This window comes from Suncus etruscus, chromosome 7, assembly GCF_024139225.1.
Source record: "Suncus etruscus isolate mSunEtr1 chromosome 7, mSunEtr1.pri.cur, whole genome shotgun sequence".
NCBI lineage: Eukaryota > Metazoa > Chordata > Mammalia > Eulipotyphla > Soricidae > Suncus > Suncus etruscus.
Window position 1 is genome coordinate 100,631,920 of NC_064854.1, and position 27,852 is coordinate 100,659,771.

Below are 27,852 nucleotides of genomic sequence, written 5' to 3' on the forward strand. Positions count from 1 at the left end.
TTCTTATTAGTGTTCTCTTCTATACTTTCTTTGAGTTATTTGAACATCTTTCATATTGCAACTCTAAACTCTTTATCTGAGAGACTGACTAGTTGATTGGTCATGTTCAAGTCATCAGAGTTGACATCGTCATTCTCTATGTCTGGCACTGGCCTGAATTGTTTCCCCATTGTCACATTTGTATTGTGGGTTTTCTACGTGTTGTGGTTGTATTCATTGGTTAAATTATGTGCATGGCTGCGAAGTGGAGTGGCCATGCTCCTCTGGCTCCTCCCTTTCTGCGCTTGTAAACTCACCTCCAGGAAAGGCTCCAGGGAAGGCGAGCCATCTGCAGATGAGCCACACACAGGATAAAATCAGGCCAAAAATGCAGTACAGCACAGAAGACAGGCAGATAGGGGTGCTGACATCTGAGTTCCCAGAAATCCTTTAGAAGTTTAATCCTAGTCTGAAATGGGTAATCCCCTCAGATGGTTGGGGCTTCCCATCCTCTTACTGACAAAGGTGAAAGAGCTTGAAGCCTCCAAAACCTTCACTGTGGTCTCTAGGGTCACCCAGAAAATTGACATTCACCTCTGAAGCAGGCAGGATCACCAGCAGGAACGCTGATGAAATCCAGTCTCACGCAGCTAAAACAGCATGACCCAAGATGGCTTCTGCACCCTTCTGACTCCTGGCAGAAACCAGCAGGAATCAGTGTGTGTATGTCCCAACCCACCTCTGAAGCAGGCAGGATTGCTGGCAGGAACGCAAATGAAATCCTGTCTCAGGCAGCTCTGAAGCAGGCAGGATCACCGGCAGGAACGCTGATGAAATCCAGTCTTAGGCAGCTGAAAATCACATGGCCCAAGATGGCTTCTGCGCCCTTCTGACTCTTGGCAGAAATCAGCAGGAATCAATGTGTGTATATTCTGACCCACCTCTGAAGCAGGCAGGATCACCAGCAGAAACACTGATAAAATCCAGTCTCAGGCAGCCGAAAACAGAATGACCCAAGATGGCTTCTGCTCCCTTCTCAGCTCCTTCATTTTCATTGAAATGTGTGGCTTTGGTCCAGACTCGCAGGGGTCCTCAAACTTTTTAAACAGTGGGCCAGTTCACTGTCCCTCAGACCATTGGAGGGTCTGATTATAGTAAAAACAAAGCTTATGAACAAATTTTTATGCACACTGCATATATCTGACTTTGCAATGAAGAAACAAAACAGATACAAATACAATATGTGGCCCTCGGGCCATAGTTTGAGGACCACACGTCCAGAGCAAAGCCATCCTCTGCTCCATGGCCTTCATGCATCAATTTACTTCAAAACTGATTTGAGATTAAGGTCTCATATTTTCATTACTTTATGATAGTTATCAGGTCTCATCACATGCTTTTTCTAATACGCTATGTTTGGTTTTAAAAAGTCTATATTTACATATATGTAATTATATAATTGTTTGATTCGTGTTCTCCTTCCAACTAGACAATAAACTCAGCAGTTCGGCTCCACATCTAGCTTCACATCTTATTTGCTCAACATTTGAGCCCCAGTGCCTCTTTTAGTATCTGATCATAGAGTCAATACTTAATCTTATCTGCTAAACAAAATGACAAATTAGGTATGGGTTACTGCCCACTGAAAGGAAAATACAAGCTTATACATTTACTCACCTCTAGCACCATTGCGCAATTCTAGTATAAGAAACACTGAGCTACAAACAACATGAAGGAAATAATCTAACATTATCATTTGTAGTAATTATACAAGTCATTCAAAGTTCACTGTGCTCATTATGGAGTCTTGTTTTTAATGATTCTTTGCCTGTAATACATGGAACTATTCACCAGATTGCTGGTTCTCTTGAATCCAGGGTATATGGCCGACTTGCATTGCTCATCTTAAGGGAGGAAATTATGCATCATGGTATGGATCACTAAAACATATGCAGAAGGGATATGGAGAGATTTCTAGCAAAGGCATTTGAAAGCTAATGTGAAACCCTCCACTTTTAACTACCTATATGGAGAGGCCCCAACCTGTGGGGAAATATGTGGGTTACTTTTTCTTAGAGGGAGTGAACACATAAAGGCAAACAAACACACAAACACAGAATAACTGACACAGACAGACAAGAATGGAAGAAGGACTTCATTTATTGATGCACACGGCTTAGCTTAAATACCTTTTGCGAGCAGAAGTCTGTACGTGTGCATACAGATATGGCATAGATGCATTGAACAGACAGGAATACCTAGATGCGAGTGGGTAGGAATGTACAGATAAGGGGACTTCAGATAAGTTAGACTCAGTTTCCCAGGGTTAAAATTCTATGCTCTTATTGTCTTTATTTGAGCCTTGAATGGTTATACTTACTTCTCAGGGCTCCCTGCTTTTAGCAAAGTTCAATGCCGTTTACAAGGGCCCCCGGCACCTATATACCTATACACCTATACTTTCACTATAAGGAGTGCCCATTCCTGGGTGGTTCAAGTCAACAGAAGCTTCTTCTCTCATGTTACTCAAGACTTTAAATCTGAAATCCAAGTTTAACAGGGCTATGCTCCCTCTGAAAGCTCAAGGAAAGAATCTTTGCTGATTTCTTTCAGCTTCTGGTAGCTTCTTAGCATTTCCTGGCTTAGAAATGCATCATTCCCATCTCTGCTACCATATGTCATTGTATTCTCTCATTTATGTGTGTGTCTCTGTATATAAACTTTCCTCTTTTCTTTTATGAAGATAGCAGTCACTGGATCAAGGTCTCAGTCAACTACAGTATGACTTAAATCAAATATATCTGCATATATCATATATCCTAACAAGGTTACATTTATATGAACATTAAATGAACTTGAGGAAAATAGCTTTATAGGGCACATAATCAAATCTATTACCCTGGACTGGCAATTCGAAAGCACATGTTCAAATGGTACCTTCATAAGTCAAGGTCAGTTAGTGACTCCAGTAAGACAGACTTGTATCTTCTAGACCACTTCATTTCAATCCCAAACCACTGAGTAGAGTGACAGACAGCCTGAATCATCTGAACCACTATAGTATCTGTTTCTTTTTATTTAGGTTGATAACATCTAATTGACTCTTGCGAATGTAAATATCTATATTGTAAAAAACTTGTCTGTGGGAAGTGATTACTCTAGACAAGAACTAGATGCTAAAAGGAGGTAAAGTGATATGTATGGTACCCTTTCAGTAACAATATTGCAAACAACAGGGTTTAACAAAAAAAAAATAGAATAAAGTGTCTCCCATAGCACAAATGCAGTCACTATCTGTGCATTTAACCAGCTCCACAGACTCTAATACCCAAAGATATGTGTACCAAGTCATGAAAATTCATGGGTATACCAGTTGCACAACTAAAAATGGCAATCATGAGAGGACAGGGTGAGTCAAGTCCCCATCCTGCCAAAGCCATGCCAGTTGTACCCACCACCCACAACTGCCTCTTATTTGTTTTGTTTTGGTTTGGTTTTGTGTAATATATCTTCGCTGTTAACTTTGCTGGGTATTTGTGAATCCAAGAACAGTCCCCAGAATGAGAAATTACTTCCCATCCCCTTGTCCCCTTTCAGGGGAAAACCTTGGTAATATTTATCCGCAGCAAATAATAATCCACACAGACAAGAAGGATAGGGTGTAAAAGATTGGGCAAAGAGAGCGAGAGAATCCTCCTGCAGCTTTCGCAAAAGGACCCCTCTCCCCTGTCCATCAAGCTATTTATTGCCAATTCCACAGCGCCCCACCTGGAAGGGCTAGGTGGGGCAATAGTCACAGAACAATCCTAAGGAAACACTTTTATATACAACAATTCCAAGAATAATCTTATGGAAACTTTTTCATATACTACAGTTTTGGTTTTTGGGTCACATCCAGCAGTGCTCAAGGGTTACTCCTGGCTCTATGCTCAGAAATCGCTCCTGGCAGGCTCGGGAAACCATATAGGACACTGGGATTCAAACCACTGACCTTCTGCATGCGAGGCAAACGCCTTACCTCCATGCTATCTCTCCAGCCCCACAACTGCCTCTTTGACAATAGTCCAGCTTTACAACTCAACCACAGTGCTCTGCAGAGATGCCAAGCAGACCAAAACTTCAGATATGCCAGTATCTGGGCTGACATCACCAGGACTTCTTAGGAATGAGTGTGAGCATCCTCCCCCTTGTACTTCTGGAAGTTTTGGCAGCCAAAATTCTGCCCCATATAAGCCATAATATTTGCCTCAGAGCTTGGGTATGTGATATATGCAACCACACAACAACTCCAACTTTTTTTCAGCACTCTCATTCCAGTAGGAATGCACCAATTTAGACATCAACATGCATTCAAAGCCACCTAGCATAAGAAACAAACAAATAAGAAAAAGTCAAGAAGGAACAAATTAGTAATCAAAACTCCTTACAATGCTTAATGACCTCACTGTGAGGTCATTAATTTTCAAAAGTTTTCTTATTGAACTACTTTAAAATAAACTATTTTATTACCACTTCTCTGTCAACAAGCAATTGACTCCATATATTACTTTGTACCTGTCAAAGGAGTAGACTTGGAAATGGGTGGGCATCTGGGAACAATGGTGAAGGAAATTTTACATTGGGGGAGTATTGGTCTTGGAACAAATATATTATAAGCAGCTATCTAAAATATAGTTTTTTAAATAAAGTAATTTATTTTAAAAAGTGTCTCTGTAGAGGGGCAAGGGGGTTGGGAGGAAAACTTGGGACATAGGTGGAGAGGATTAGACACTGGTGAAGGAATGGGTGCTGGAATATTATTCAACTGAAACAACTTTGTAATCTTTATACCTCAATAATTCAATACATTTTCATAGAATTTTAAATAATAATAAAAAGCCACTTATCTCCAGACTTTTGCTTCATAGGATGTATTCCTAAGAATCCTCAGTTATTTACTGAATGTCTGCTGTTCCTTTATCATTATTCCATGAAGAATGTGGGGAATCAAGATGAAGATTTTAATCTTGTGAATATATCATCCTATGCTGTAAGCAAGATGGAAAAAATAATAAAAAATCTCAGTGTTGGCTAACATTGCCAGAGGACATCAGTTAAAAAGATCAGTTCATTCTAGGTACTGTATAGGTTCAATTTAAAGCAAAATGGACATAAAATCGTATTTGTTGTCCATTTTGCAGTCGGGGAAGCAGAAGTTTCAAAAAATTATGTCATCTGCTCAGTGACCACTCAAGATTCCCGTAAAGGTAAACTCAATTCACAATGGGTGGTGCTATGAATTTTTCTTCACCTATATTTTCCATACAACTAAGTCTTGGAGACATATTAGAATTTAACTGTCTACCCATCAAAGAATCAACATTTGGATTTCTCTCTATACTTAGCCTTGGGCTGGACATATGGCCTGGCTATATCAGCCATTTACAATAATAAACAACAGAACAGTCAGCTACTCTTCATTTCTTCCATATTTACTTCCATACTGCTAACTTGACTTTCCTTCCTCTACTTTCCTAAATAAATGCAAATTCAAGTTCTTATTTTCTTTTTTCTAACTTTCACATTTTATTCCTCTAGCTTGGCCATAGATACAAAAAGTCCTGACATCAGGAGACTTGGTTTCTCCTCTAAAGCATTAAAACAATTAAAAGAAACAACATGATCAAAAGAAACAACATGAAACCAAACCAACCCCATTTTTAAGTGTTTCCAACCTTGTTTCAAAACAGCCTCATGAGGATTGTTTTCCAAACAGCTGCATCCAAAGCCCTCTCCTTTATAAAGAAAACGACTTTCTTAGGTAGTCAGATGCTGCTGTATGTGCTTCTAGAGGCAGGGGGATACCCCTGTTGGCATCCAGCAGTAACAAATATGAAATAAACCATTTTTACGCCATAGGAATGTTCAAGCCCGTGTTGACTGGTTTTCACATTTATCCGGCTGCATTCTCATACTCACGTTGGCATGGAGACTGGAAAAGGAAAGTTTCCACCAATCTGTCACTTGCTACTGTTTCCACTTATTTCATTGGGAGTCCGATTTTAACCCTTTTTTAAAAGTTAAAAAAAATAGTTTGATTCTTCCTTGTTTGGGGATTTCAGGACATTTCTCAAACATGACAACACGTGCGAAAGGATATTTTTTAACCCAAAGATTTGTTTTGAAATATTCAGCTGTTTAACATTCAGACAATTGCCTGCTCTCCCCAACCCTCCCCTCCCCATTTTAGTCTGAATGCTTTGGCATGGGGAAGCCCCAGTCTGAAAGTAACTTTGCCCCTCTCGCTGTCTCTTCTCAACTACGTGGATTAAGGAGGCTGCGAGAAACATCTGCTTTTTTAACAGTCTGTGGTACAAGAAAACCCGAAGATTGGACTGGAAGAAAACTAGGATTGAACAAACCCCAAACTTCGGTGCAAGCAAGCATAGTAGTAAAGTCTATAGGTAGATTTGTCACCCTTCTCTCTAAAGTAGAATTAAAAAAAAAACACAGGCTGAGATCCTTGCAGCTGGGCTAGAGGGCAAATTTCTCGCGCGTCCCCTCGTGGGGAACCTGGAACCAGCAGGCTGTCGGCTCCCCAAAAGGAACGAATCACAACAACTCTTCTTTGCAAGGAAGAGCGAAGGGCGAACTTTCCAGGCAGGACTCGAGGTGCAGAAGCCCCATCCATACCTAGGACTGGTGGGGCCTGGAGCTGGCACCGCCACCAGCCTCTCATTTCCCTTTGGCATCAGCCCGAACTGCTGCTCTCTGTGCCCGAAGCTGGCGCAACGGTTGCTCAAAGAGGGAGGAAATGCATGCGAGGAAAGCCAGAGAGGAGCCAGATGTGAGCATAAAGGGGGAAGCCCTGAGAAATGAAAAGACATAAATTGGACTCCCACAGCTGGCAAGACCAGCCCCTCCGTGTCGTCAGAGATGTGGGATTAGGGGTGATTTTGTTCTCCCTTTGTTCCCCCTCTTCTCCCCCCCCCCCCAAGTCCCATTCTTCCACGTCTCTCGGCTTTATGTGTTTGATGTCTGTCCTTTTCTGTTCGATCCTTGGACCGTGAGTGAGATCAGATTGGGTGGCAAGTACCTGGGCGTAAAGGCGGGGACGCTCGGCCAAGAAAGAACACATGCACAAATCCCTGAGGGGTTGGGTTGGGTGGGGGGGTCCCCGAATCTGCTCTGTACCCCCCTTGAGTCCTGGGTAGTAGGCACCCCTTTCCAACATCTGTAGCGCAAATGAGCTACAGCAAGTTCCCCGCACGGAGCACGTGGAGCTTTGGAAACCGGGACGGCCCTGCCAGGAGCGTGCGTCGGGCGACAAAAGCCATCCAGCCATCTATCCATCCCTGAGTGCGTGCGGGGCACCAAGGGGTCGGAGCGGGGCGCCCCGCGGGGGGCCACTGCCTGCCTGCTTGCGTGGCGGGTAAGGCGCAGAAGGGGGTGCCAACTGCTGGCACGTGCCCAGGGCTTGCAAAGCCGGCCGGGCCGGGGTGGGGGAGCGTGTGCGCGTGGGGGCGTGGGGTGTGTGCCCGCGCCTCGCCCCCCGCGCGTGCTGCCGGGCGGGCGCCGGCGTGAGTCACAGCCGGGCTGGCTTTATAACGGCCGGAGGGAGGCTCGCGGGAGCCGCCCGCCTGTCCGCCCGCTCCAGCCCGCGCTCGCGGGACCAACTGCCCCCCAAACCGCCTTCTCAGTTCCCCCAGGGCGCCATGAGGACCCCGAGCTGCGCCAGGCTGTTGCTGCTGCTGCTGCTACTGCTGCTGTTCACGCCCCTCGCCGGGGACGCCGCTGTCATCACCGGGGTAAGTGGGCCCCGCGCACCTGTCTGTCCGTCTGTCCGTCCTGGAGGCGCGCCACCCGCCAGGCGCCCTGAGGGCTCGAGGGAAAAGGGGGCTCGGGAAAGGGGATCCCAGGAGCTGGGGAACGGAGGGCTTCTAGGGCGCAGACACCTGCCTCTCTCGCCCTTTGGCGCCTTGGAGAGGCGCCCGGAGCAGCTGCGGGCCCGGGGACACGGGGTGAACCGTGCACGGGAAAGTGATCCAGTGTCTCCCCACCTTTTGCGCCACTTTGTCCCGCCGGCTCCTTCTGGCGCCCCGCACCGTCTCCCCTCCGCACTTGTTCAGCTGAGTTTTCAAAGGCACTTTTTAACACACACACACACACACACACACACACACACACACACACACACACACACACACACCCTAGCCCCCCCCCCCCCAACCAGACACTAAAGCCTGCAACCTTTGCAATTCCAGGCCCCCTTCCTCTACTAGGCTCCAGGCGAACACCCCGCAAGCTCCAGAGTCTTAAATCCTGCACTCAAGCAAAGACTTTTTTTTTTGCTCCCCAAATTCCCCCTCCGCAAAAAAAAAAAAAAAAAAAAAAAAAAAACCTTTGAAATAAAACTTGGTCCCAGGCCATGCATTGGCTTGTGCTTTTTGGAAAGCTAATTGTGGGCGCTTTTCTTCTGGGCTCTGGGGCTTTTTCGCGGCGGCGTCTTGGGTTCTTCTCCCTGGAAAAAGTTTTCTAATTTCCAATTATTGGTTTTAAGCGCTGCCAGGGCTCCAGCACCCTTTGCCGAGGAGACCTCTTCCTCATTTCTGAAAGTTAGATCTTCTTAGAACTCCCACCATTCATCCCCCCCCCCCCCCGGTGTGGATCTGAAGGATGAATTTACAGTTAAAAAAATTTTCAGGTGTAGTCTAGTTTTACATCAGCAGTAGAAAACCGCCACCAGTTCTTGGTGGTTTCCATTGCTTTAATCTACTTTTTTTTTTAAGTGTGAAATTAGTTTACACTTCGCCATATCGAAGTATCTAAGTGCACTTTATGGGACTTAAAGACAACTTTCATGTTTGAAATGGTCACCCATAAATGTCATTGTCTTGAAAATAGGTCTCAATGGTTTCCATTTTAAATGAGTTGAAATTCCTTGTGCTATAACAGTATTTACTCAGACCCAACAGATATTTAATTATGCACATTGTGGTATTTATTGGGATAGCTGAGGGATTTAAAAAAAAAAAAACATATTTGAGCAAGCTTTCTCAGTAGCCAGTCTGAGTGGTTGGGGAAGAAAAATAAAAGTTTTTACAGGTCCTTCTAATACATAAGAATTGGAACGTGATTGGCTTTTTCCCCTGCTGGCTCATTTTAAATTTCTCCTAATCCTCTGAATACAAAATTCCTTTGCAGTGTAAGTATCTTTTTGTTCTATTCACAGCATAACACTATTTGAATAGATTTTCAATGGGTTGAGGATGAAGGACATTAGGAAACAGCTGTCTAATTAAAGATATATAAACCGTTTGCAGTTCATTGTAAATATTTTCAAGAACTAAAGGTTTTTGTTACAAAATGAAATTTTATCACATTGAATGGCAGTCTGTTAGAGAGGTTTTGACTGAGCTTATATAGTTATTTATGTAGGATTTTTTGTCACTATAACTTGATGTCACAAGGAAGATCCTTTACAAAAATTCTCTAGAGAAGCATAAAGAAGTTGAGTTATGTCTCTATGACAGGAACCATCTGGAGTCAAATAAAAAAACTTTGTAATGTTCTTAGATCTATTGACCTTAGCATGTGAAACTGTGGTGTACCCCAAGACCCGCCCATATCTGGGAGGGGTCTTGGGAACCGGATAGTAGGTGTAACTTTACCTGCAAGCCCCTCCCATTCCTGGGAGGGGTTTGGAAAAAGGTAGATAAGGCTGGGACCAAGGGAATTCGGCCCTTTTGGCCCTTTTGCCTTTTGCCGTTTCTCTTTTGGCCCGGCTTGGCTTCCTGGCTTTTGGATCTTTGGGCCGCATAATTATTTAATGCAACATGAAACATTCAAGTAATTGACTGAATTTTAAAAGATTTGGTCTCGATTTGGATTGCTATATAAAAACAAAGCTAGTGGAACTTCAGAATTCAGAACTTGAATATCTGTTGAAATAAAATGCGTCCTGAATCCCCCACCCAAATATTTACTTTGGAGGGTTACATAGTTATTTTTTAATTATTTATATTCACATAAATTTGTTTTCAAAAACACTGCAGGATCTCATTTATGGAATGCATTGGTCACACCTTCATGGCTGATTTTGGCAAAACGATAAAAATTATAAAATGGAAATAGTTAAGTATCTTCTATAAATGTCCAAACAACTTCAAGGTGAAAATTGTGGCTCTTGTTGAGATAGTGGTTTTAAATAACCTGAAAATTTTTTTCGATGAAGCAAGGTAGTTTTTATTGAATGAAACTTAGAAAGATTGTGAAGGAATAGAGAGAATAATTTGTGTTCAAGAGAGAATACAGGCATTTTCAGAGTGAATAAGAGAGACATAGAGACAAGCAAGCAAGATACATGTTCCTGGAAAACCCCAGACTTAAAAGTAAGCTGAAAAAATTAATAAAATAAAGATTAACTCAAACAAGATATGTAATTGGCCACTTTTAATGAAAATGATGAAAGTGCCCAGAATGCTGTTTTGAGGAGCTATAATTGTTCCCCAAACTAAAAACTTGAAAGAAGTGTTTTTAGCTGTTTTTAATAAATGTAAATTTTGCTTAATGATATTCTTTCTAGCTTCTTATAAAAATACTATGTATGCTTTTTTACCTTATCACTGGCAAAGCACACATCTTTCAAACAAAGCATCCCATTTTTTATTAGTTCTGAGAAAGAACAATACTTTCAGAGCTATTTTCATGCAAATAAGTGCTAAGCCTCATTATTTATGTCTATTTAATCAGGTACGAAAATTCCTCCATAGATGATTCTTTGATTATATGTATTTACAGTTTTTCTTCTGGGAGTCTTGCATCATAACTGTTGGTAATTACTGTGTCACTTACATTTCTTTTTTTTTTTTTCACTTACTTTTCTTAATCTGATGAACTTGAATATTTCAACTTTTTCTGTTGCCCATATACGTTTCCTAAGTCAATAGTTCTCTTCGTGGGGTTGGAGAAGATAGTACAAGTAAGAAATTGCCTTGTATTAATGAGGCAATCCAAGTTCAATCTAATATAAACCCCTCCAGTCACCACCAAGAGTGATCCTTGACCTCAAAGCCCTGAGTACAGCTTACCAGGTCTGGTAGTCCAAAATTTAAGGAGAGAGAAAAAACAAGGCAAAACAAAGTACAAGTTTTGGTTTGTCTGTTTTCAGCCTACCAGCTTTCTTTAAAGAAATAAAAGTGAAAATCAACCAGTGGTAGGAGAACCATCAAGTCTCCTGAATCAGAATGAAAAGATTTGAAAGGGAAAATGAGCACATTTTAAGCTTAGAAAAATGCCCTTTTGGGTCTGGAACATTTCATGTCAGATTTAAAGACCTTTTAAGAAATCTCTTTTTTAATTATGCTCAATGTATTCTGCAGTTAAAGGTCTTCAAATCTTATGATTCATTTTGTGTGATTCCTGATTCCTATATAGTGTAGCATTATTATAGTTGTTGCCTCATGTTCAAAGCCAATTTACTATAAAGCACTAAAAAAGAACTTTGTTTTTTTCTCAAAAATCTTGTGTTTTAAAGTTTCCTGATAGGTGCATTATTATTTAGAGCATTTTATGAACACTAGAAAAATCTGATCAAATTTTATCATATATATGCAAACGAATTAATATTGGTTTTTCTATGTGTAATGGTTAAAATTACAGCAACTGAATATTTAAAGAAGGGTTTTTTTTTAATTTTGGATGTATTTTTATTGGTAATTTTAGATTTTTCTAGCCGGGGTCTTTCTGTGTCTATATTTATCTATTTATTTGCATTTCAGGCCTGCCAAGAGGACGCCCAGTGTGGTGGAGGCATGTGCTGTGCTGTTAGCATCTGGGTTAAGAGCATAAGGATTTGTACACCGATGGGAAAATTGGGAGATTCCTGCCATCCGCTGACTCGCAAAGTTAGTAGATAACATTTGTATTCTTGGTGCTTCTCTTCCTGAGGACCTTAACTCTGAGCAAGGCCATACGCTTGCACTTGGAGGTTAGAAATATCGGTGGAATAACAACCTCTTCTCTCCTCTTTCCTTCTAATTTCAAAGAATTTCACTCCACCATCAATCTACTGGGCCTTTTCATATTATTGCTGTCATAATATTAGACACACATCATAGAAATCAGTAAAGACACACGAATCTGCTGAGAAGTTGTCCACAAATATTCTACTAAGTATACGACTTTGCGAAACTGAAAGTATGGACATTCTCAAGAAGACTTTCAATACCAGGCATTAACAGTGAGGCAGAAGTAAATACATTTTGGGTCTGTAGTTGTTCTTGTTCTTTGTTTTGTTTTGTTTTAATAGAAAATCAGTAACAGAACTACTCCCATATACCCTTTGGAAAATTACTGCCAGTACAGCAGCTTGGCTTCTAAGGGCATGATTAGGCAGAGGCTGAGATGACCTAGCAGGCTTGGGGGGGGGGGGGCATTGGTGGTGGGAATGTTGCACTGGTGAAGGGGGTATTCTGCTTATGATTGAAATCCAACTACAAACATGCTTGTAATCATGGTGCTTAAATAAATATTTATATATACATATATATAAAGGATACAAAAGGATATATGGCTTTGGAAATCTGATGGATGGGAGACAGGAGTGAACAGACTAGATGAGAAGCTTGCAGAATCTTTGCCTTTTGGCCTCAAAAATGTGGCACAAAAAAATAATCTCAGTTAAGCGCTTCCCTCCCCTGCCCCAAACTTTACTCTTTCCTGCAGCTGCCTCTTCATTTCACTCAGTAGAAAAGTGAGTTTGGGTCCTAGAAGGTCAGGCCAGGCCAGGCCTGGTGGTTTGTGGGAGACAGAGCTGTCTCTCAGCGGTTTTCTCTCTAGACATTGTGTGTGACTGTGTAAGTTCATTCTAAAATAGTTTATTTTTAATGCAAAGCATCTCCGCCACGGTCTCTCTGCCCTCTTCTCCATACTCCTATGTGGTTTAGGTGCAAGCATCTTCCCTCTACTCCACAATACCTGGTAAATGGCTTTTATTCTGATGCATCAGAATGAGCAATGTAAAATAACTGAGTCTACTAGCTGAGGTCATATTCTCTGGGTAAGACTGTGGCCCATAGTTGTTTGAGCCTGGCTAGAGGCTGACTATCTTTTCTGTGGTCTCCTGGAGAAATAGTTCCTATTAATATTTAGATGGCTCCCCCTGTGGTTGGTTCTCCACTGAAAACTGTACTATCATTTCTGTACTGGGCCACCTAAGTATGGCCTCCTACGGGACACCCCAGTGATTCTCTCCCAGCCAGGACTTTGTGTTGAGTAAGAGGGCACTGGGATACACTGCTGCTTGGGTTATGTTATGCCAGGAACCACCAGGGGCCACCATGGCAATGCTGGGTAGGGTTAGATAGATAGTTCCAAAGATTGAACTGTGGCCTCATGCATTCAAAGCATGTGCCACTACCCCATGTGCTCTTTCTCAGGACCCTGAGCTGGATGAAACATGACGTGCACCTTTCATTCTGCCATAGCAGTCAGTAATCTGTCTACAGGAAAGGGGTACTTTTGGTGCTGTTCTTGGTTTTCTTGTCCCCCTCTCAAATGTGAGACATCTTTTATACGTTGTAGCCACCTTTCTTACATGTTCACCTTTAAGAAATAGGCTGTTTATATATACATACCTACTTACATCTTGAACTCTACAATCAAATGGCCAAATGTATTTGTGAAAACAAGTGAAAAGTGACACAGAGGGCCCGGAGAAATAGCATAGCGGCGTTTGCCTTGCAAGCAGCCGATTCAGGACCAAAGGTGGTTGGTTCGAATCCCGGTGTCCCATATGGTCCCCCGTGCCTGCCAGGAGCTATTTCTGAGCAGATAGCCAGGAGTGACTCCTGAGCACCACCGGGTGTGGCCCAAAAAACCAAAAAAAAAAAAAAAAAAAAAGAAAAGTAACACAGAGGATGGGACAGTATGTATATTCATGGTAGTTAAAATTGCCTCATATCAAAAGCCAGCATTCATCATGTATGCTATTCTAACTGCTGACTGCTTTTCTTTAATACTCACAATAGGCATGTGAAGTAGTTTTCCATGTTCTCCATGCATCAGGTGGGAGGGTCCAGTAACTAGCTAGGGACAAAGATTATGGGTCAAAGGGAAGACGCTGGACTTCTTTCTCACTCTCCCTTAATTGTATGATTTTGCCATACTCTCTTCTACCTTCACAAAGGCTGATACTGTTTGATTCAAACATTCTTTAGTTCACTTAGTCAAGTGTGACTTGTGTGGTTAAAATGTCCATTGAGGATAATGATGCATTTTAGGAATTTGTTGCTGCTTCTAGTATTTAAAACATTTTTTTGAAACATGGGTCTTTTGTTATCCAGTGGTATTAACCTTAGTATACAGTGTTACTGTACCATACCCACCACCTTCCTCACTGTCCCTTGATTCCTTCTCTTATCTCTCACCCACACCCTGTAATTCTTTTTTTTATTTTCTCTTTTTTTGTTGTTGTCATTTTGGGGCCTTACCTGGGCATGCTCAGGGGTTTATTCCTAACCCAGATCGGTACTGGGGCGGCCTGTGCAAGGCAAACACCCTGCTGACTCCAGTCCCCACACACCCTATAATTCTTATGAGTTTTCAGAACCAGAGATATTTTAAAGGAGAGCTACATGATTTGGTTTCTGTGGTTCTCTTTTAGGAACCATGCTTGCAAGGTGCTCAGGGTTTACTCCTTCCTCTGTGCTCAGAAGTGACCTCTGGTGGTGTTTAGGGGACGCTATGTGGTGCTGGATACCCCTGTATTTTCTTTCTCTGGGCCCAGAGAAGAACCAAATTCTTAACCTTGGTAACTTCTAGTTGAGGTCTGAAGCAAGGTCAGTTCTAAAAGTAAGCCTTAATCCATCTTCTCCCAGGAACCAGAAGACATCTCATCTTAAATCCTAGTTTAATCACAAAATCTTTAATAACTGATTATGACTTTCACAGTGGAAATAAGTGATAAATGAGCTGTAGTACTAGGGAAAATATGTTTTCCTGTGAGTTCTGAACTTTGTACACTTTTCTAGAGCCAGTGAGATTGCACAAAATGTTAGAGCCTCTGCTGCCTTCCATGTGCTATGCCATGTTCAACCCCTAGCAATGAAGGTGCCCCCCTTCAAACCTCCTACATCTATCCTGCACTGGCCCTGGTTGCCCTCCAGGACTGCCAGGTCAGAGATAACCGTGGTAGACACCCTTCTTTCTCACCCAGAGAAAATTATTTCTAAGAACTCCATTTCATAATCTTTTCACAGTGGCTACTTTTTTGTTTTTATCTTAAATATACCTTTCATAGGTGTCTTCAGTGATCATCTTTAGTTGTTGGTCCCAGAGTCATTACCTTTTCTAGGTGAAATGTACATGAAAAAACTCTAGTTTCTTCCAAAATATCTCCCTGTTATGCTATATTCAAAGTAATGAATGAGAGCAGAAAGATATTTGACAGATAAGACACTTGCCTTGCACATAGTCAACCCCAGTTCAGTTACTGGTACTGTATATGGTCCCATCAACAAGAGTGATCATTGAGCATAGAATTCAAAATAAGTAAGTTCTAAATACTCAAAGGCCTGAATACTGCAAGTTGTGACCCCCAACTGAGCAAAAAATATTCAAAAAAATCAAGAATATGTATTATAAATATTCCCAGGAAAGCATTACCTACACCATTCAATTCTGTTTTAGATCTATTCTGAAGGTTAGTGACTCACCAATAGCTAGTGAATTGTAGATCCTTAACAGAGATTTCTAATTATTGTGATATGTTCATCACTTATCCCTTTTATGAGCAATGGTTAGTCACAAGGATTGTCATTTTATTAAAAGGTTGTGAATAACTTGGTTTAGTCATTAGCTACAAAAAAAGTTACTTTGATGATGTGAACAATACTTGGTGACTGAAATTTGAAAACCTAATAGGTAAGATTTGATAGCCACTTAATTCAGTTTACAAATTTTATGTAGCACCCCAATTAATTTGTAGGGTTTATTATAACTGTTAGCTATATGCTTTTATCATAATAAAATTTATTTATTCACTTTTGGTTGGAGGCTACCCCAGAAACACTCAGGGCTTACTTCTGGCTCTGTACTCAAGTCACTCTTGGCAGTGTTTAGAGAATGGTATGGGGTGCCAAGGATTGAAGCTGGGTCGAATGTGTGCAAAGCAAGCACTCTAACCATTGTACTCTGACCCACTCTGGCCCTAGATTTGTAAAATTTAAACTTTATGTTTGATCATTCAAAAATAGACACAAAGGAAACTCACCTGACAAGAACAAAATGAGTTTTGTTAGCATACTGTTAGGCAAATAATAACTTTCACATGTATTCATTTTTAACAATTAAGTATGAATTACTAAATTATATATCTACAGTAACTGCTTCACTGATTTTTAAAAATAATACTACTTAAATTTCTATTAATACATACATTTTCAGAGTTTTCATCCTATTCTAATTACTGGTTGACTTCGAAGTTTGTGATTAATACCTTAATTTTTATTGCTTTCATTTTATGAATTTGTTTCTATTTTTAAACCATTGTTTCCTCAAAGCCTAGTTTTTAAGTTTTGGTTCACTTTTTATGTCAGCATATTTAGCACTCGTTTTTGGGTTTTGTGTTCATTTTTTTAGTTACATTCTAAATTTTGACTAGTTTTATTTTAAGGAGGAAAAAATTTCAAATTGAAATTTAGGTGTTATCTGTGTATACAAGTAGATGACTTTACTCTTTTTATTTCTATTTGGGGGGGTGGGGTTAGAGTCACACTCAACTATGCTTGGACTTACTCCTGGCTTTGTGTTCAGGGAAATATGCAGTGTTAGGCGTCTAAATCAGGACCTCACATGCTAGGCCAAGCTTAAGTATTCTACCACTGAGCCACATTCCCTGCTCTAAGTGGAAGAAATTTTTCTAAAGTACTAGTTGTTTCTTTTCAAGAATCATCTGTGATTGAAACTGTAATGGAATTCTAATTTTAGAATAGATGGCTTTTTTTTTAATATAACTATGAAATGTATTGAAAAGAAAATTGACAGGAAGGATAATATGCCAATTTCCCTCTCTTTACTGTTATGTATGTTCAGAGCACTATTTTTTTTATTTCTCCTGGCAATATTAGAACCAAACTAACAGGTCATAATTATGTTTTCTTAGCCTGGACACTCCTGGCACATTGGACCCTTGGCTATGGGGGCACCTAGTACTCTATATCTTGTTAAACAGCATCCCCAAACTACTCACTAACTGCCTGTAGTTTTTCTTAGAGAAAAAGAAAATCTAAAGACAATGAAACTTCAGTTATTCTTTGTCTGGAGCTGGGGTCTCTGAGGGATAGGTCTAATACTACATTTACATGGCCTCAGAGATAAACTGTAGGTCTCCATCTCTCCGCACACAGTTTAACAGCTTCTCTATCAAATGGGAATGTTTGTGGCTGCCACAAATAAATTAAGATGGAGGTGGGGGCACGAGGAGTATCCCTGACCAATAGGAAATACCAGCTTTATCTTTTGTAAATTTGTCCCTCTCAATTCTACAATGCCAAAGTCTTTCTTCAACCCAAGTACAGTTCTGCCAAGCAATGAAGCCAATCCACTGTGCCTTTTTTCTCTTCACTCTTTGAAAGGAACCCATTGGGAGGAGGGTTCAAGGGGAGGGTCTATCTTCCTATCTGGCTTTCTTCCTCCCTCCAGAGTTCTTTGTTCCCCTTCCCCACACACATCCCTACTCTCTTTTCTCCTCCCCTCCTCCCTCCTCTTTTACCTTCCACCATCTCTCTCTCCCTCCCTCTCTCTCTCTTTCTTCCCTCCCTCTCTCTTTCATCCTCTCTCCTCCTCTCCCCCTCTCTCTCTCCCCCAAGCCATGCCTAGTCTGGTGGTATCTGGAATAATGGAAAGAAATGAAAAAATAAGAGAAAGAAAAAGTGGTGTAGAAAGGGGAGTCACAGGGGGCCCAAGACAGTGTCCCAGCAGTCTCCACCCAGCCCCCATATTATTTCACTACTTATAAAAGGGGACAAGTGAAACACAATTGACCTACTAAGGACTATGCAGATATATAACTAATGCAAGGATTGTTGAAGAAATAGTTTCAACTTTACAAAATGACAAGATACCATGGATAGCTTCATTACCATTAAAACCAGACACTGTGGGAATGTGGCTATTTTATCTTCATTTTATGCCATGTTGTACTCTACTATTTGAATTATTTTAGCTTTGAACTTCCTTTGAAAAGAGTTGAACAAAACTGACTTTATTATAAATATATGATAGCCACAGCACTTCTGTATCATTTTCTTCTTGCATACCTTTATATTTCCTCCTTTAACAAATTGAGTGTTGTGAAGGAAATCACAGACAATACTTTCGTTTCACATCAGGGCTATTTTCTTCTTAAAATTGCTAGGGACCAAAGCAATAGCAGCAGTAGGTAAGGCGCTTGCCTTGCACACCACTGACCTGGGTTCAATTCCTGGCACCAAATATGGTTCCCCTGAACCCTTCAGAAGGAATCCCTGAGCACATAGCCAGAAGTAAGCCCTGAGAACTAATGGATATGGCCTCAAAACTATACAAAACTTTACTGCAAATGGTCAGAGTATTCCTGCTTGGAAATGCTAATTCTTTAGCCTGGGTAATTTACAGTTTGGAATTATGGTTATTGGAAACTTTGGATTGAGTGTGGTTGGTTGTCAAGTAAACTATAAAATTGGTTATATTTGTACATCTGAAAATCCATTTCCTGTAAACACATTCCCCTTGCATCCTAGATAATTGGACACCTTTTCGATTTTTTTAAAGCAGCATATTTACAAAGTTATTCATAGTTGAGTCTCAGGGACACAATGCTCCAACATCAATCCCTGTATCAGTGTCAATTTCCCTCCATCAATGTTCTCAGATTCCCTCTCACTCCCCACCAGCCTGCCTTTTTGACAGCCACATTTTTAAGTCTGGTTATTATAGTTCAGTTTTCATATTTACTGTCTTAACTAGCTCTGTGGTTCATATATACCACACCTCAACACCACCAATACCCCTGAGTCCCTTGTCTCCATCCCCTCCTCATACTCCTCCTGCTGATTTCCTTCCTTCCCTATACTTCTCATTTCTATAATCTAGGGAGAAGGGTAATATAGGACCCCACTCTTTGATACCTTGCTTTTCCTGTCCTTTTCCTTTACATATCACAAGTAAGTGAGATTATCCAGTCTTTGTCCTTTTGGTTTACTTGAATTATCATGACACCCTCCAGTCTCATTCAAGTTGCTCCAAACCACATGATTTCTTATTTCCTTGTACTTGCATAGCATTTGTGTGTGTGTGTGTTTGTGTGTGTGTGTGTATACCACATAAGTGCTGCAATGACTAATGGGTTGCATATGTCTTTTTGAATGAATATTTTTGTGTGCTTTGGGGTAGATATCAAGAATAGAGGTTCTGGGTCAAATGGAAGTCCTATTTTTACTTTTCTGAGAAATGACTACACCTAGGAGGTGTGCTCCAGACAATTGTAATGAACATTAGAAAGTATTTCTTGGGGCCAGAGAGATAGCATGGAGGTAAGCCATTAACCTTGCATGCAGAAGGACAGTGGTTCGAATCCCGGCATCCCATATGGTCTCCCGAGGCTGCCAGGAGCAATTTCTGAGCGTAGAGCCAGAAGTAACCCTAGAACACTGCTGGGTGTGACCCAAAAACCAAAAATTAAAAAAAAAAAAAGAGTTTCTTTTTCATCACATCCCTGCCAACTCAGGTTGTTCCCAGTTTTTGTTGTTGTTGTTGTTGTTGTTGTTCATATGTGCCATCTCACTAGTGCAAGATGATATTTCATTGTCATCTTGATTTGAATGTCTCTGATGATGTGTGATGATGAGCACATTTACGTATTGATCATCCATCTGTCTTCAGAGAAATGTTTGTTCATTTCCTCTCCAGAGGAAATGGGCTTTAGGAGTGTTGTTTTTATTGATAATTTTTGTGAGTACTTTATATGTCTTGGATATTAACTCTATCTGATATGTTGAGTGCAAATATTCTCTCCCATTTAATTGAGTGGGTTAGTGAAAAACTTTTAGGGTTCTTAAAAATGTATATCAATCTAAGTAATCTGGCAAGTATTACTTGAATTTTTCATATTAAAACCTGGGATATGGAGGCCGGAGAGATAGCATGAAGGTAAGGCATTTGCCTTTCATGCAGAAGGTCATTGGTTCGAATCCTGGCGTCCCATATGGTCCCCTGTGCCTGCCAGGGGCAATTTCTGAGCATGGAGCCAGGAGTAACCCCTGAGCGCTGCCAGGTGTGACCCAGAAACAAAAACAAAAAAATAAAAAATAAAACCTGGGATATTTATCAATAATACTCTTCCCAGAGGTGGAAGGGTGGTGGGGAGAAGAGGAATTGTTAGGGACCTGTGTACTTTGGAAATCTTGCATGTAGCAAAAAGGATACCAACAGACATATCAAATGAATTGAAGGAGATTCAAGCTTGCTTTTCAAACCCATGTTATTCCTTGAAATGTATCTTAATCGCTTGTCTATCTTTGCTTGCTTTTTCCACTTTGAATAAGGCTGTGTTGTCTCTTAAACATGTATTTCCCCTCATCTTTCTAAGCAAGTTTCAATCAATAAAAATTGTCTTGCTTCACAATGAGAGCTTGAGCTGCTCTGGATTTAGAGTAAATTCAGCTTTAAGTTCAGCAGAATGAGGCACATTCAGAGAGCTCACAGTCCATAGTAGGAACAGGGTGAGGGATTGGAGTTGAACAATCATTTTCTCTTAGTGTCTCTTCTATTTCAAATTATGTACTGTGTGGTCATAAATAAAGCAAACTAGTCTCTTGCTTCAGAGCATCTGGAATCTGGGTGGGGTAATGTATTTGAGAGAAATGGGCACTGTTTTTTTTTTTTTCCACAGGGCACGGTACCTTTCTGGCAGGCCCCCAGAAGACCTCAGTGACTTAAAGCACCAGCATAAGGCTGCAGGTTTAAGGTCCAGTGCCACCCAAAAGATCCCAGTAGCTCTGTCCCCTCCTCAGGGTACTGTAGACAGCCATGACAGGGATAGGGTTCCCCAGCTACAAAGAGCTAGAAGATGGTTTAGTAACTCAGGAGGGGCCTAGGGCAACCAAGAGACCAGTAAGAAGCCCAATCTTATGCACCTTATGGGCCTCTTATGCACCAACATGGTCCCAAATTAACTGGAAAAAAAATTTTAAAGAAAAAGTTGATCTCATGATGGGTAGGACCTTTTCTGTTTTTGTTTATTCCAGACACAAGAGTCCTCAATAGGGCCTCATGGGTTAGTGATATTCAAGCTATTGTTGCATGAAGAGAGAAAAATGTGCTTGCTTTTTTTTTCTCTTACCTCAGTCCTGTTCACCCTGGCAACTGCTGTTTGTCAATGGTTTTTGTTCTCAGCATAATTAATGTTCAAGGCTAGATAATTGTCTGCCAGAGGACCTTCATCTCCACAGTGGGGTGTTGGTCAGCAACCCTGGCCTTGAACTCACTGGGTGCCAATAACACTGCCTTCTCCCCTATTGTGACAACTGACAATGTGCATGTATTGCGAGATGTCCCCCAGGGGAAGGGGGCCCAAATCCTCCCCAGAGAACCTCTGTCTCACACACTAGTTTTAGGGTTGGCAAAAAAAGAAAATAATCTTGCAAAAGCCTTTTGGTGAAGACCAAATGCACTGTTCACATATAATTGACCCTGCCAGGCCATTTGCACTTACCACCTCTTCCGTATTCTTTGTGGCAGCAACATGAACTCACCAGCTATGTACCTTTGGACACATCTGGTAGCAAAACCATTCTGAGCATCTTCAATAGAGTGTGCATTGTCATCAGATCCCTAAAATCATGCAACTATAGGAAAAGACTATGGTACTGATTTGTCTGGTGTCTTAATTGCCCAGCACACCTGCCTCCCTCTTCCCGATGCCCTCTCTGCCAAGAAAGTTTTTTGTTTGGTTTTAGTTTAGCAGCAACAGGGCAATGCTCCTAGATCTGTGCTCAGGAATTACTTTGTACCTGCTGGATAACCATATGATATATTGGGGATCTAGCCTGGGTTGACAGGCATGCAAGGCAAGCAGCTGCTGTACTATCTCTCTGGGCCCTGCCCTATGTACTTATTGATTGTGATCATCTCCCTGACCCTTCCAGAACAAAATTGCAAATAGAAGGGTAAAGAGAATAAAGAGGAAGAGAAAAAAAGGCAAGAAAGAGATAAGAACATGAGAGTGAGACCATCCCAAATAAACAGCTAGAATTATGAATTGGCCTTCACACCCATGAACTATCTGATAAAGTTGATTTTACAATCCCCCCCCCCAAATGATTAGAATGGTTCCGCCACAGTTTGCAGATGGTCCCTCAAAAGAAGGACATTATTTCTTTGGATTGTAGAAAGAAATTATTCAGACAGGTAGCTGGAAGATGCAGCTTATATTTGCTTGTAAGGACAGATCCTTATAGGGAGAACTAGGCAGGGAACTTTTAGTGAAAAATACTAGGAAAAATTCATAAGGATAATTAGGAACAAAGGCAAATGGGCCAGAAAAACAAGGAGAATGTTATATTGAACCACCTTACCCTGAGGAGTTTTCCTGGTCTTGCATAGCACAGACTGAGTCAAAGTCTCCAAATATCTGGCCAAGTCTATAACGTCTCATGAGAGTACCATCTATAAGAGAAGAGGAGTGAGATTTACCCATTGCCTCTAGGAAACTAGCCAGGTATGAGTTTCCTCCCCTTGACCTTAATCAGAGAACCACTGTACTTGTTGCTGATTGATGACCCTTAGCATGATGATTGAGGTCTGGGTAAGGCTGTTAGAAGAAGCAGGTGAGGGCCAAGGAGATAGCGCAGGGGTTTAAACACTTGTCTTATACACACTGACCTGACCCTGACTCAATCCCCAGCACAACAAATGGTCCCCTGAGCACCATCATTGAATGATCCTCAAACACAGAGTCAGGAGTAAGCTCTGAGCACCACCAGAGCATCCCAAAACAAAAAAAATTTATCAAGAAGAAAAGGTAGGGCAAGGACTCTTGAAATGGATCCGACCACTCACTGCTAACTATTTTGGGGTCAGAGTTTGATTTTCCCCATTTCTGCCAACTGAGCTGTCTCCTTCCCTAATTTCCTGCTTATTCTTTCCTACCTTCCCAGAATTCTGAACTAAGAGTGATGTGTGTGCACAAATATGAGCCTTTCTACATGGTTCATTGTCTACAATTTTCTTTTTTTTTAAATATCTTTATTTAAGCACCATGATTACAAACATATTTGTAGTTGTGTTTTAGTTATTAAAATAACACCCCCCTTCAAGAGTGCAACCTTTCCATCACCAATGCCCTCTATCTCCCTCTTCCCCCACCCCCTGCCTGTATTGGAGACAGGCGTTCTATTTCACTCACTCACTACCATTGTCGTGATAGTTTTCAGTATAGTTATTTCTCTAACTGAACTCACCTCACCGCTCGTTGTGGTAAGTTTCATATCGTGGGCCAGTCCTTCCAGCCCTCATCTCTATAGTCTCTGGGTATTATTACAATACTGTCTTTTACTTAACTTAAATCCACAGATGAGTGAGACTATTCTGAGTCTATCTCTTTCCTTTTGATTTATTTCACTCAGTACTATAGTTTTCATGTCCATATATATGTACAGGAAAATTGTATGACTTTATTTTCCTGACAGCTGCATGGTATCCCATTGTGTATATGTACTACAGTGTCTTTAGTCACTCATCTGTTGTCAGGCATCTGGATTTTTCCAGATTCTGGGTATTGTAAATAGCACTGCAATGAATATAGGTGTACAGAAGGTATTTTTGTGTTGTGTTCTTGTGTTTCTAGGATATTTCCCTAAGAGTGGTATAGCTGGATCATATGGGAGCTCAATTTCCAGTTTTTTGAAGAATCTCCATATTGTTTTCCAGAAAGATTGGACTAGACAGCATTCCCACCAGCAGTCAATGAGAGTTCCTTTTTCCCTACATCTCCTCCAGCACTGTTTGTTCTTGTTCTTTGTGATGTGTGTCAGTCTCTCTGGTGTAAGATGGTACCTCATTTTGTTTTAATTTATATCTCCTTGATGATTAGTAATGTGGAGCATTTGTTCATGTATCTTTTGGCCATTTGTATTTCTTTTTTGAGAAATGGTCTGTTCATTTCTTCTCCCATTTTTTGATGGGGCTAGATTTTCTTTTCTTGTTAAGTTCTGTCTATACCTTCTATATCTTAGATATCATTGTGTGAATAGTTTCTCCCATTATGTGGGTGGCTTTTGTATTCTAGTCACTATTTCCTTTGAGGTGCAGAAGCTTCTTGTCTTATTATAGTCCCATCTGTTTATCTCCACTTCCACTTGTTTGGACAGTGCTGTTTGCTCATCATGTCAAAGTGGCCAGACTTTCCATAAGAAACCTCCATATCAGGACTGGATAAAAAATATTCCAGTGATTAAAAGGCAATAAACCTTGGTTAAACTTAGTCTCTGGACTCTGAATGCTGGCCAAGCTTCAAATAATCATCAGGTATGTGTTACTGTGCAGGTTCCAAATCACTCTGTACCTCAGTCTTTCTTCAGTGAAATGGATGTAAGGAAAGTGCATGCTCTGCCCGTGGGGTGGTCTCTACATATGGTAAAAGTAATGTGTCAGCATATTCTAGCAGCCCTGGGGGGTGAGGGAAGAGGATATGGGAGGTAGGACAAAAACGGAGGTGTAGGGAGGACAATTTGGTGATGGGAATTCCCCCTGATTATATGTAAATATGTACCTAAAATATTATTGTCAACAATATGTAAGCCATTATGATCAAAATAAAAATTATATTAAAAAAGTAATGTGTCAGAAAGATCTCAGCCTGGTATCTGATGAATATTTAGTTGCAAAGCTTACCCATTATTTTTCTGAGACATTTCTCAAGTATTTTGTGTGACAGCGGTTTTCTGCTCTGATCTGTTTCTTCTTTTTTTTTTTAGGTTCCATTTTTTGGGAGGAGAATGCATCACACTTGTCCATGTATGCCCGGCCTGTCCTGTTTACGAACTTCGTTTAATCGATTTAATTGTTTAAACAGAAAATAGCCACTTTGGAGTAGAAACTGTTAATGTGAACAGTCACACAATGTCTGTAAAATCTGCTTGTGATTGTGCTCAACACATAAGATGCCAGAAAGAAATGTTGTTGCTTCCTCCATGTTCCAAGTAACATGTCTTTGATTTTTTTTAAATGCATTTTTTAATTGAAAGGACTATAATTTTGGGTTAAAAAGATAAAAGTCTAAGTCTTTATAGAAATGGTTCTCATTTTTCTGTTTTAGTTTGGTTTGGCTTTCTTTATGCCAGTAACATTCACTTTCTGGAAAATTAGAGAAGTATGAATTTGATACTTTGTTATAGAAGATTTCTTTCCTTGAAATCTCCCCTCCAGCCCCCCCCTCTCTCTTTCTCTTTCTCTTTCTCTCTCCCTCTCTCTCTCTTTCTCTTCCTCTCTCTCCCCCCCTCTCTCTCCCTCTTTCTCCCTCTCTCTCTCTCCCTCTCTCTCTCCCCACCATCATAACCACCTTCTTTGTTCATATGTTTCTCATTCCTGGAACATTTTAAGGTCCTCACTTTACCTTTTCTTTTCCTTCCTGTTCCTCTAGCATTTTTAAGGGGTAAAAAACCCTTTTACTGACAACCACTGGAGAGTATCAGGCTATTGCCTCATACTTAACTAATTAACAGTGCAGTCAAACACTCCCAACTTTTGTTGCCCAATGGGGTTTAGGGCTACCTTCTAAGATTTCATTGAACCTCTATGTGTAACTGTTGTTTGGCAAAAGACAACAGTTTGGCAAAAGGGGCAAAAGAATGGAAAGTTAGCTTTATTCTAGGTTTCTATATTGGTGTTTTTTTTTTAAAGAAATTTATTTCTGAAAGTAACTTTTTATTTCTTTTTTATAAAGTTAATTTCTGGTGTCTCATAAAGATATTTCAGAAAATGTCACTTGAAGAGGAAGTATTGATTTTAATCTGGCATTACTCATTGCCATTTTTAACTCAGTATTAAGTTGTAATTTAAACTTTGTAAGCCGAAGCTTCGTTAATGGATTTCCTGACATCCTGCCGTTTGTACCTGTATCAATATTGCTGTGTAAAATTCTGTATCAGAATAATGACACGATTGTATATCATTTGATTTATTTTAATATTATATATATATATCCTTATTTTTGTCACAGTTGTCAGTTTTTACTACCAGCACATTTCTACGTAGTCCAAATTCCACAATGGGTAAAGACCTCCTAAGTTGGTAAAAAAGAAAATAATAATAAATAGCACTAACAGTATGTGCATTTTCATTTTACATACAGAAAATTCTGTTTGCATGTCTTTTAAGGTAGTGCCAAAAGTGAACTAATTGTAAATCAGTGAGGTTTTAGAGCATGAAGGAGAATTCTGATGAACAAGATGGCTTGTAAGCAGAAATGGACTCATGGGATTCCGCTGTATTGATCCAGCAAATAGAGAATGGAGTGTTTACTTGTAGAGGTTAATCAGCATGCCTAGGTGCTAAGACAATGGGTATCTCTGCCATTGTACCTATGCCTTGGGAAAATGGAGCAAGAATTGTACATGGATTCAATGTTGCCAATAAATGACTTATGAAATGTGTTTAACTGACCAAACTTCACCATATCAACTCACTCTTTCCAAAAATCTTCATTTTGTAGGTGTTGGGACTTAAAGATGAATACTATGTGTGATTTTACCACTTGGATTAACATACTCCATAAATATATGGGATTAGTTGTACTAATCATCATATTTGATCAGAATAGTATTTTGGGGGGTTCAGTATAGTTTATGTTCAAGAAGCATTCCTCACTGGGTTTGTTGAAAAACCCTAGACTTATGTACGTAGAATAACAGCTAAAGAAACAGATACTGCAAAGTGGCTAAACATTCTTTTCCTAATGTTTGATATATCTTTTTACATGGTAAAATTTTAATTCGGTGAATCATCTATTTTCACCCATGTTAGAAAAAACAGAACCACCTTTAAAAAGGAAATTTTGTTTTTACATATGCAAGTTTAATTTTGAATGAAACATCACTCAAAACCAAGAGGGTACGTTATGGGAAAAAATGAACTTTGTGTGGAAAACAGAACCTCCCAATCAAAAGAAATATAGAACTTTGTCATTTGCCTTATATCTTATATTTATTGAGGAGTAATACTTTCCTTACTTCATGAACAGTTCTATATGGTTACTTTTTTTTTTTTTTTTAGTTTTGGGGCCAAACCTAGTGGCTCAAGATTTATTCTTGGCTCTGTGCTCAAGGATCCTGAGCACCAGGCACTATATGTAGTGGAGTGGTGCCTGGGTTTGAACTTGGATTGACTTCATTTATGCAAGGCAAGTGTTCTGTTCCCTGTGCTACTTCTCTGGCCTTATGGTTGTGATTTCTGAGTACCAAACTCGGCACTTTTCAAAGAGAAAACTGTAATCATGTACTATGGTGTCTTTAAATGGTAAATATACAGTCGTGCACTATAAAGCTTGTACTGCTGAAAGTTTCAGTTTTTGGGTGGCTTCTTACTAGCCTTGGGACTAGGTCAACCAAGGTATAGGTATATACCAAGACAAAATAATTATTTACACAAGAAATTTCAAGTCCACCATCTACTTTAATGCAAATATAAGGTTTTCATTTATTCTGAGACAGATTCTTATCTCAGGTTAGTTGGTGGCTAATTCAGTCATTACTGAATATACCAGCAGGCCTTGGAATTCTTAGTATACATTGGCTTTTATGAAAACTTTCTGATTCTAACCATTAACACAAAAATTTTTTAACCACAGAAAGGTTT

At 40.4% G+C, this 27,852-nt stretch overlaps 2 protein-coding genes across 4 annotated transcripts in view; one reads left to right on the forward strand and one right to left on the reverse strand.

Annotated features, from left to right (window-relative positions):
* GPR27 (G protein-coupled receptor 27) overlaps positions 1 to 27,852 on the reverse strand; it is a 481,267-nt gene that overhangs the window by 439,304 nt on the left and 14,111 nt on the right. The gene's annotated exons all lie outside the window — the stretch shown is intronic.
* On the forward strand, positions 7,674 to 25,161 carry PROK2 (prokineticin 2). 2 transcript variants are annotated; one of them, XM_049776997.1, is made up of 4 exons: positions 7,674 to 7,766; positions 11,739 to 11,864; positions 22,146 to 22,206; positions 24,973 to 25,161. In XM_049776997.1, exons 1-4 carry the CDS (start codon positions 7,674 to 7,676, stop codon positions 25,077 to 25,079), a joined length of 387 nt encoding a protein of 128 aa, XP_049632954.1. In that variant the 3' UTR covers positions 25,080 to 25,161. The 2 variants fall into 2 exon arrangements, with proteins under 2 accessions (XP_049632954.1, XP_049632955.1); XM_049776998.1 differs by lacking the exon at positions 22,146 to 22,206 and having other exon boundaries at positions 24,975 to 25,161.

Excerpts from the sequence above, each read along its gene's own strand:
- PROK2 (XM_049776997.1), top strand. The coding sequence starts at position 7,674 with ATGAGGACCCCGAGCTGCGCCAGGCTGTTGCTGCTGCTGCTGCTACTG. Across the intron at positions 11,865-22,145 it reads GCCATCCGCTGACTCGCAAA|AACAAAATTGCAAATAGAAG; the intron begins GTTAGTAGATAA and ends TGACCCTTCCAG. Across the intron at positions 22,207-24,972 it reads GAGAAAAAAAGGCAAGAAAG|AGGTTCCATTTTTTGGGAGG; the intron begins AGATAAGAACAT and ends CTTTTTTTTTTT.